Source organism: Cyphomyrmex costatus, unplaced genomic scaffold (assembly GCF_001594065.2).
Source record: "Cyphomyrmex costatus isolate MS0001 unplaced genomic scaffold, Ccosl1.0 scaffold123, whole genome shotgun sequence".
Taxonomy (NCBI): Eukaryota; Metazoa; Arthropoda; class Insecta; order Hymenoptera; family Formicidae; genus Cyphomyrmex; species Cyphomyrmex costatus.
This window is the reverse complement of record NW_017275207.1, coordinates 4,959,432-4,968,405: the sequence shown is the minus strand read 5'-3', so window position 1 is coordinate 4,968,405 and position 8,974 is coordinate 4,959,432. Positions and strand designations below refer to the sequence as shown.

The 8,974-nt window shown below is 32.9% G+C and overlaps 2 protein-coding genes across 2 annotated transcripts; one reads left to right on the top strand and one right to left on the bottom strand.

Annotated features, from left to right (window-relative positions):
• Window positions 1-1,256: 1,256 nt before the first annotated feature.
• Window positions 1,257-3,455, bottom strand: LOC108780759 (MORN repeat-containing protein 3). The gene is given in 4 exon segments (XM_018548564.1): window positions 1,257-1,359; window positions 1,887-2,037; window positions 2,327-2,619; window positions 3,187-3,455. Coding segments are annotated over 4 exon segments (723 nt in total). The 5' UTR covers window positions 3,363-3,455.
• Window positions 3,456-4,316: 861 nt separating this feature from the next.
• On the top strand, window positions 4,317-8,529 carry LOC108782034 (zinc finger CCHC domain-containing protein 8 homolog). Its single transcript, XM_018550187.1, has 7 exons — window positions 4,317-4,627; window positions 5,311-5,548; window positions 6,018-6,310; window positions 6,600-6,813; window positions 6,923-7,100; window positions 7,311-7,465; window positions 7,951-8,529. The coding sequence occupies exons 1-7, from the start codon at window positions 4,317-4,319 to the stop codon at window positions 8,527-8,529; spliced, it is 1,968 nt and encodes a 655-aa protein (XP_018405689.1).
• The last annotated feature ends 445 nt before the right edge of the window (window positions 8,530-8,974 follow it).

The following is an 8,974-nucleotide window of genomic DNA, read 5'->3' as shown; positions in this document are numbered from 1 at the left end:
ACAAAAAAAAGTTGATATTTTTCTTAAATAGATAGCAATTTCGCTTATCATTTTTTAGCACGCCAAGTACATTACTCTCAAGTACACTACTATTCAAGTATTGTAACTGCCGTAAAAATAAGGAACGAAATATCAAGAAGCAACGACTCGGTACGTGATATTCAGATACATGATACCACTCGAGATATTTTATTTTGACGATAAATGAAAACATTCATATAGCACGGATTATTCCAGCAACATGTAACAACATTGTAACGTTCAAGCAATATTGCAATAACATTGTAAACGTTCCAGCAATATTGCTGAAAGCTTCTGTGCTGTACGGATATATGCAAAGTGTTTCACTTAATGTGATCAGTCTTTGCAGGATTTTTTGAATTCCCCTGGGTGAAGTTCTACGACTTTTCACAGGTCGCTGCCTGGTCAGCCTGTATAGTGTTGATACCAGTGCTAATAATAGTCCTTGCATTTACGTTACATTTCTATCGGAGTTTCGTTGCACACAAGTACGAAGTCAACAGTATCCGGCGATACATTTTCGGTTCACTATATGGGACCATAGGCCACAGTACCATTCGTTAAGAATAGTGTTTATCCTCCTCGGGGCGCAGAGAACACATTTAGAGTGCTTTCCAGGAAGGACACAAGTGTTACACAGGGAATCATTTCATCCTTGTTTAATAAAACAACAAGGATGTAATGATTCACTGTGTCTGACTGTGTCCTTGCTGGAAAGTACCCTTAGTTCTTCTTCATGTGCCTTATTCGATCCCCCGGACATTGGTGATCAATTTGGCCATGATTTCCTGGCCATAGTGATACCCTGGGATATTAAATAAACCGAAGTGATTTCTCTTCTTCAATATACTTTCGTAGAGAACCTACAGTTTAACGCCGGATCCGAACGGCGCTGATGATTATAGATCTCTTACCATCAGGTGGAGTAATTTTTCGACTCCTTACACGCGAAAAATCGCGTGTAGGATTGAACTCGGGTCTACAGATCGCAAGTCAATCGCACCGAGCGGTGAGCCACTCGACGCCTACATTTAGTATATCACAAATTTCGTCTCGAATCAGCTTAAAGTACACCACAAATTGCTTTGAAATGAAGCTTAAAGCCCAAAACACAATGTGAGGAAATAGCGATAGCGATAAGTTTCAACCTATCAAAAATGTGTATTCCAGTGTATTCGATTTCTGATAAGTTGAAACTTATCGCTATCGCTATTCTCTCGCATTGTGTCTTGGGCTTAAGCCTTTTTGAAGCTGTTATTCATTTTTGTTATATCCTGCAACGTGATTGGCAGAAAGAGAACTGGTAATCGTAACTGGCAACTTGTAGTGTGATTATGGCTTAAACAGGTTATCTGCATTAGATGAGGCAAAATATTGCTTATTCAGTAACTGATTGAATGGTGATCTCCAGACACGAAAAACACATGTACAGGTAGAATTGAACTCGGATCTTTAGATTCAAGTTGAATCAAAAATATGTTCAGATAAAAGTTGTATGATTTGGAGGGGGATTTGTGCATATCCTGCAAAGATAAAAGATACACGTTGGATGGGACATCATGTATATGTCCGGTTATTATTTGTATATATTATTTTGGCGTGTAAAACGTACTGATTGCTAAATAAAAATTAAAAATGAATTCCTTTTATTAATTCTCTTTATCAAAATAAAAAATCGTACGTATAAAACTACATACACGCATTATATTTTCCGTTTGCTGCGAACGCAAAAAAAACTAATAAAACGTGAAGCATTATATTCAATTAATCTGAGAAGAGACGTAAACGAGACGCAATGCACTTATAAGTATACCGTTGCTCGATTGTTTATCCTTGGAATGTATAATATTGGATATAAAGCTGGCTGTCAGCAGTCGATGTCTTCTATCATACTATTCACGCAGACGTCATTCTCCCAACGACCTTCCTGTACTTGACGTCTCTTTAAATGGTAGAAGATACCCCGACCTTCCTTCTTGCCATTTGTAAATTGACCCTCGTAAAGATTACCGTTTTCTGTAAAATTATTTAAGATAATTATTTATTGGGATTTTCTGAAGATAACTGTGAAACGCCGTAAATGAGGAATAATGTAATTTATAGTTCACAATTTTTCGCAAACGCAAAGAGTAAAATCAAACACAAGCTAAGAAAAATGTATCACTTTTTGTTCTATATGTAATACGTAATTAAAAAGAAATTGATAAAGACTTTAAGCGGATTCATTTGAATTCATTCTGCGAAGCAGTTCATAGATTCCACATGTACATACATCTACATGTTTTGTTTCTTAATTAATTGCAACCTTGAACGAGTATCCCTTCTCCATGGTAACGATCGTTCAGCCACATGCCCTGGTAATATCCGCTGCCGCACTTGTACCAAACTCGGCCGTAACCATTCCGCTTGTTCTCTCGAAATGTGCCTTCGTAGTAGCTGCCGTCTTTATACCAATTACTTCCGAACCCATGCTTCTTTCCCTTTACCCAGTTGCCGGCGTATACCTTGCGCACATCGCCGTCTTCTGTAATTTTACTGAGAACGCCGTAACCGTGTCTCTGGTCGTTATACCAGTCGCCTTCGTAAATCCAGCCGTGGCTGCGAAGGAACGATTCCTAACAAAATAGCGAACGTAATATCGGCAGCTTGGTTGTATGTACATGATCTCGCGAGCAAGCTTAAGATATATATAATATACATATAACAATGTGTAACATATAGCGGTTACTATAAATTTCCGATTATAATAATTTTATTGTATTGCACAGAGATAAAAAGAATCTGTACAGATAAAGATCTAATATATAGATACTTGATATATTCATTGTTATAATATTCGAATTATCGTAAATCTGAAGTTGATTATAACAAGGAAAAAAAGATGAAAATTTTTCATAAAATTATATGACAGCCTGAAATTTTTGGCAGTCACTGTATATTTGATAGTAATTTCAGAATTTACGTTAAATATATCTTACAGAGATTATACATTTTATATAAATAAAATTTAGTGCTTAAAGCAGGCAGCGTTGCAACTGTTGTAAAATTGATATGATTTGTTTATACGTTTAGAAGAGAACTAAAGGCAAGACTAATATCATATTAAAAAATTTTACAACAGTTGCAAAGCTGCTTTTCACCGAACGCAGTCAATCTTCGTGATACCTGGTGACTCCAATGCCTTTACCCTCTCTCTTATCGTTCTTCCATTGACCTTTGTAATGCGCTTTAGCGATATGTTTCGCCTTGGGCAAATATATAGCGTGTCTCCAGCCGTTTCGTTTGCAAGCTTCTATTCGCCGTTTGCACCACGTGATTCTCTGTGGTTTCAAGAACGGCATTGCGCCAAATATTTTCACGAAGGAATAAACTTCTTAATTTGTCATTTCGCTGATTTCGCGAGTAATCGATAATCATAGATTGAGACAAAATTACATAATTCACACTGCATAACGTTTTATATTATTGCAGCAAAAAAGCGATCGCATTCATATCGTATTTAAAAATTTGAAATCAATTCTTGAACTATGTTCGGACTCCCTACTTGAATGTCTCCTCGTAACAGTCTTCTGTACATCTTAAAGCGAAATAAGAGAAAATTACAAGAATAAATAAATTTTTTATTGAAATACACACACACACATATATATATACACACTCATTGGTCAACATTTATATAGTTCACTTTTGTAATTTTCACTTTATTTCAAGATATGCAATCGACTTTTTAATACACGAGTGCATATTAAGTTCAAAAATGTATATTTTCGAACCTTTTTTTTATTTTAATAATAGAGAAATGAATCTAATGGTGTGTTATTGATATAGCGGATATTAAGATTAGTCCAAAAACTTCAATAATTTTTCTTCATGTTTTGTATTGATATATGTATCGATATTTTTGTATTCATTATTTTGGATTTTTCCTGTTATATTCCATTTTTCGTTGTTTAACTTAATTATTTTTACGAACCTATGAAATATATAAAAAGTAAAGAAAAACCGTTAAAATTAATCAACATTGATAGAAATAAACAAAATTGTGTTTGCACGTTGCTCGCGCATTGCGCGCATGCACGGAGATTTGCAACGCTAAATATCAATTACTGCTCCGTGTTCCGTCCTGCTCGGCTGTGCTCGGCTGCTGTCCAAATACCAGTCCAATACAGATACGCACTCTACACATAGTGTAGTGCAGTTCAGTGCGTGTAGCGTTGATAATCGTGTCTCGCGTCTCGTCCTGAGAACGGATCGAGCGCGAAAACTTCGAAGTTTCTCTACATCGCACGTCTACGATGGACAGCGATGTCCGCGTGCTTAATGTGAGTACGGATACGAGTTTGAACACGTCGATGATCGAAGACTCGGAGACGGAGGTGATCGAGCTGGATGCCGATGCCAGTTGCAACACAGAAGTTACCTCCTGTTTTGATGATGAAAATCAGGTCTACAGTGTGAAGAGCATCAGTCACGCCTCGACCCCGAACGACATCGAAATAATTGAAACGATGGTCCATTTGCGAAGAGATTCGCAATTCGCTCAGTCGAGCGATATCAACTCGCAGCCCGCCTTTAAGGTTATGTTTCGTGACGAGAATGTCTCGAGGTGCGTCTTGTCATTATGGATGATATGCTTCCAGCGTTTTGTTTACAATGCGCACGCGGGAATTTGTTCCGTCTGGTTTTACAAGAACGACATAGTTGACGTATAGGAACGTTACTGATTTTTTTTATAAGCGTTTTCCTATATATGTTTCTAGGAAAAAGGATAATGTGCGATTTATCAGAAGACACGACAGTGTCTTGGAGCTACGACAATAATATTGATACGACATGCATTAGAAAACAAATATAATTTATTTAATTTGCACATAAAATAATAAACGTGTGTAAATTAAGTATATAATAAATATAATAATGTATTTTGCACATTAATATTAAAATTATCACAACAGTCAAAATATAACTAGTTTCTGACGTGTCAAATTTATAATTTCTATTTTTATATATTCTGAGAATATATTATTTTTATTGTTACATCATGTAAAGGATTAAGTTAATTAGCTTTCTCTCCTATGTTTTTTCTTTTTTATTTACATTCAAATGAGAAAGAAAGAGAGAGAGAGAGAGAGAGAGAGAGAGAGAGAGTAAAAATAGATACGTATTAATTATTGATATTTCTATTTTTAAACGTTAAACATAGATTGATATGCAAATAAGATTATTATATTTGTTGTACTGAATTTTTTTTATGAATTTGATTTCTTATTGAATTTTATATATTTGCAGACGATATCGGCGACAAATAAAAGACTTTTTGTACACTTTAGTGCACTCAAAACCCCGTTGTAAGAAAGACTCAAATGAATCAAGTCTGACTTTAGAAATTTGGGATGATGGAATTGATTACAAAGATGGAAAGTTTGTAGATAACGATAATGTATGCGATGATACACATGATTTTTTATTTACAATTGATAAACAACCGAATGCAAAGAATGATTTGGATATTCCGACTTATGGGCAGGTAACATGCTTTTTTTATATATCTACTTTACTAAGGGAAGCTATTAACTATCTCTTACCAATTTCTATGAAACTTGGCGAGTAATTTGTTGAGTATTCCTTCTGATAGTATTACTCCATTAAAAAAAAAACTGACAAATTATTTTAAATATATTAAATAACTTATTTATTTCTCAAGAATTATTTTTTCTTATTTTAATAAGTATAAGTGTTTCATATTGTTCGATTATTACACATATGTATCATGCAAATTCATAAAAATTGATGAGACACAGTTCATAGCCTCTCCTTAGCTAATTTTTTTATTTTTATTGTACATATATAGGTATATATATATTTGTATAATTGTTATGTAATGTTCTATTCTAATTAAGGACGATTGCAATTATTTTGTATTCTAGCTTATAGCAAATGTTACTCTATTTCATATTTGTTGTTTCTATATTCTAAACAACATTATTTTTTGTTAGAAATATGAAAATACATTTGAGGAATCATCTCATGAGACACCAAAAGATATCATGCCAAGATTAAATTGCTTCAATTGTAGTGGAAATCATAATTTACGAGATTGTCCATTGCCTAAAAATCAAAGCAATATCAATAGAAGACGTAAAGAGTTTGCTTCAAAACATGGTACGGGAGTTCGATATCACATGAGTGAGGACCAAAGATTTAGTTATATGGTTCCTGGTCAATTAAGCCACAAACTACGAAAGGCTCTTGGACTGAAAGATAATCAATTACCTAGGCACATATATAGGTATGACAATTATGTAATTTATTGGATTTTGGAAAAACATTCATATTACTTTAGTCGACGTGTGATATAAATATAAATATATATATTTCTATTATCAGTAATACATTTTTTAGAATTTTAATATCATGTTTGCTATTTCTAAGTCAATATAATGTTTCGAAATCTCTAATTGTTGCAAATGCAAGTGCATTTATATGAAATTAAATATTAAAATAGAAGAAAAGATTTATATTTCTCAATCCAATGAGCCAATGAGGTTCATTCTACGTGTCAAAACATTTTTTCTTAGAATGAGATTACTTGGCTACCCTCCAGGGTGGTTGGAAGAAGCGCGCTTACAACATTCTGGTTTATCACTGTTCAATTCTGATGGAATAGCGGAAAGTGATACACATAAAGAAGAAGGCGAAATTATCATAAATAGAGATAAAGATAAATATGATATTAAAAAAATATATGATTTTCCTGGTTTTAATGTACCACCTTCTCCTGGGACTGCGGACGTAAGTAATTTGTAGTAAAATAATCAGTATTGATACATGAAAATGATCTTATCTCACAACTGACGTTTTCTTATTTGAAATTGTAAACATTAAAATTTACCAATTTTAGGAGAGCCACAACTATTGGGTACCGCAAATGCAATCTATACATAGCAAACAAGTAATGTTATTGCATTTGCAAGGCAAAGAAACAGACGATGGTTACAAACGTAAAAAACTGAAATTACCTCCGCCAGTTAACAAAAATGTAGCAGCGATTAGTGATATGGAAATAGAAGATACCGAAGGTATAATTATTAATCATGTTTAAATTGAACAAATATCACTATCTTGAATGTAATTCTACAATACTTATAAAAAAAGATAATTACTGTAAGAAGTAAATATGTATAAGAATTATTTTAACATCAAGTATATATATTATTAATAACTTCAATTTGTTTTTTTTTCTTATTTTTTATAATAAAAAAAAATTATTTCTTTTTATTTCATTGTAGTAGAAAATATTGTGGAGAATATATCTGTTAATGGACATTTTATACCACCGTTACCGAAAGAATCACTGGAAGCGCCACCACCACCGCCACCAGAATTACCTCAAACAGATGATTCAGACTCACAATCGCAAGAATTGCCATCGTCGGATTCTGCAGTATGTCTTCAAAAGGACTCTCTCTCTCTCTCTCCCCCCCTCCCTCCCCCCTCTATTTCTCCCCTATCTCTCTTTCTTAATTATTATATTTTTAACATCTTGCAATGAACACTACTTAATTTATATACGTTGAGTTTTGATGAAATTTCAATTACTAAGAAACTATTTGCAAAATGATAAACAACGATAATCATTTAATCGGCAATCATTAATATTTAATACAAAAAAATTGGAATATTTATAAAAAATTCATAAAAATCGAAAAAATGTAAAAAAATTATGTAAAGTAATTATATTATTCATAATTTTACAATACGAGTGTCAATAATCATTTTTAATGTATTTTTATCTGTTGAACATAAATCCATTGTTCAAATTTGTCCATCAGGTTATAATTACAAATTATATATTAGGACCGTATAATAAATATACATAATAAGGATAACATCGCATTGTTTGCTTATAAAATTGCATTTTCTTTTCAGGACGACACTACTTCGAACAGGAATTCGCCATCCTTGTCTGAATTAGAAAGAACGAAAAAAGTATTACTTTTGGAAATTGAAGAGGTCAATTCGCAATCTAATTCTGATTCTATGTCAACTAAAAACGACTCGAATACTATGTTTGTGTCGGAAACGCCATTTTCCAGTATTACGGCTACACCTTGTACTTCGAGAAGATCTTCAGTTCAAGATTCTGTAAAGTCGGATATACAGTGCTGTCTTGACACATCACTTAAAAATGATTTAAACACTACGACTACATTGAACACGTCAGCTTCCGATAAAATACCTCAATTCGATTCTACTCCAATTCGTTCTACTTCGCAAAAATCTTCAGATACAAATCAAGCTGCTGTCAAATCGGTACATTTCGGTACACCAGTATTACCAAGTACCTCTCCGTATAGTAAATTACCATCGTCAGAAAAGTTTTCCAAAGATATTTGCGACGTTATCAATTTCGAAAATTTACCTGACACAACGGGCAAATATGAACAAATGTCGGGCGTCTTGCAAAAAGTTAGAAGCGCTATGGCAAAATTGCATCAACAGGAATAAATAAATTAATTAATAGGTGATATAAATACAGACTATGTAAATACTAAAAATTAATGAAATATATAATAATTGAGATTATTAAGAGAAAATAACAAGATATACTTCAAAAATTATTTTTCTTACTTTTTTTCTAATTCAATATGGAAAAGGAGAGCTATTTTGAGTGATATTCTATTGTAAATATATATTTTTGAGTATCTCTAAATATAAGATTAATGTGTTCATGGACATTATACTCGAAAGATCTCAAACATGTTTGTAGGCTAAATCATGATTAAAAGTTCAATATGATTTAATATGATGAATATAGTAGGATTCTTTAGTCTATTATTTCTCTTCAATCTTCTCTAAATTTTTTTTTTACAACGTAATGTAGGAAACTTTCTTACAATCATATTTCTCTGAAATTTAGACAAGGTACTTGGATCTATCAGAATGTACTGTT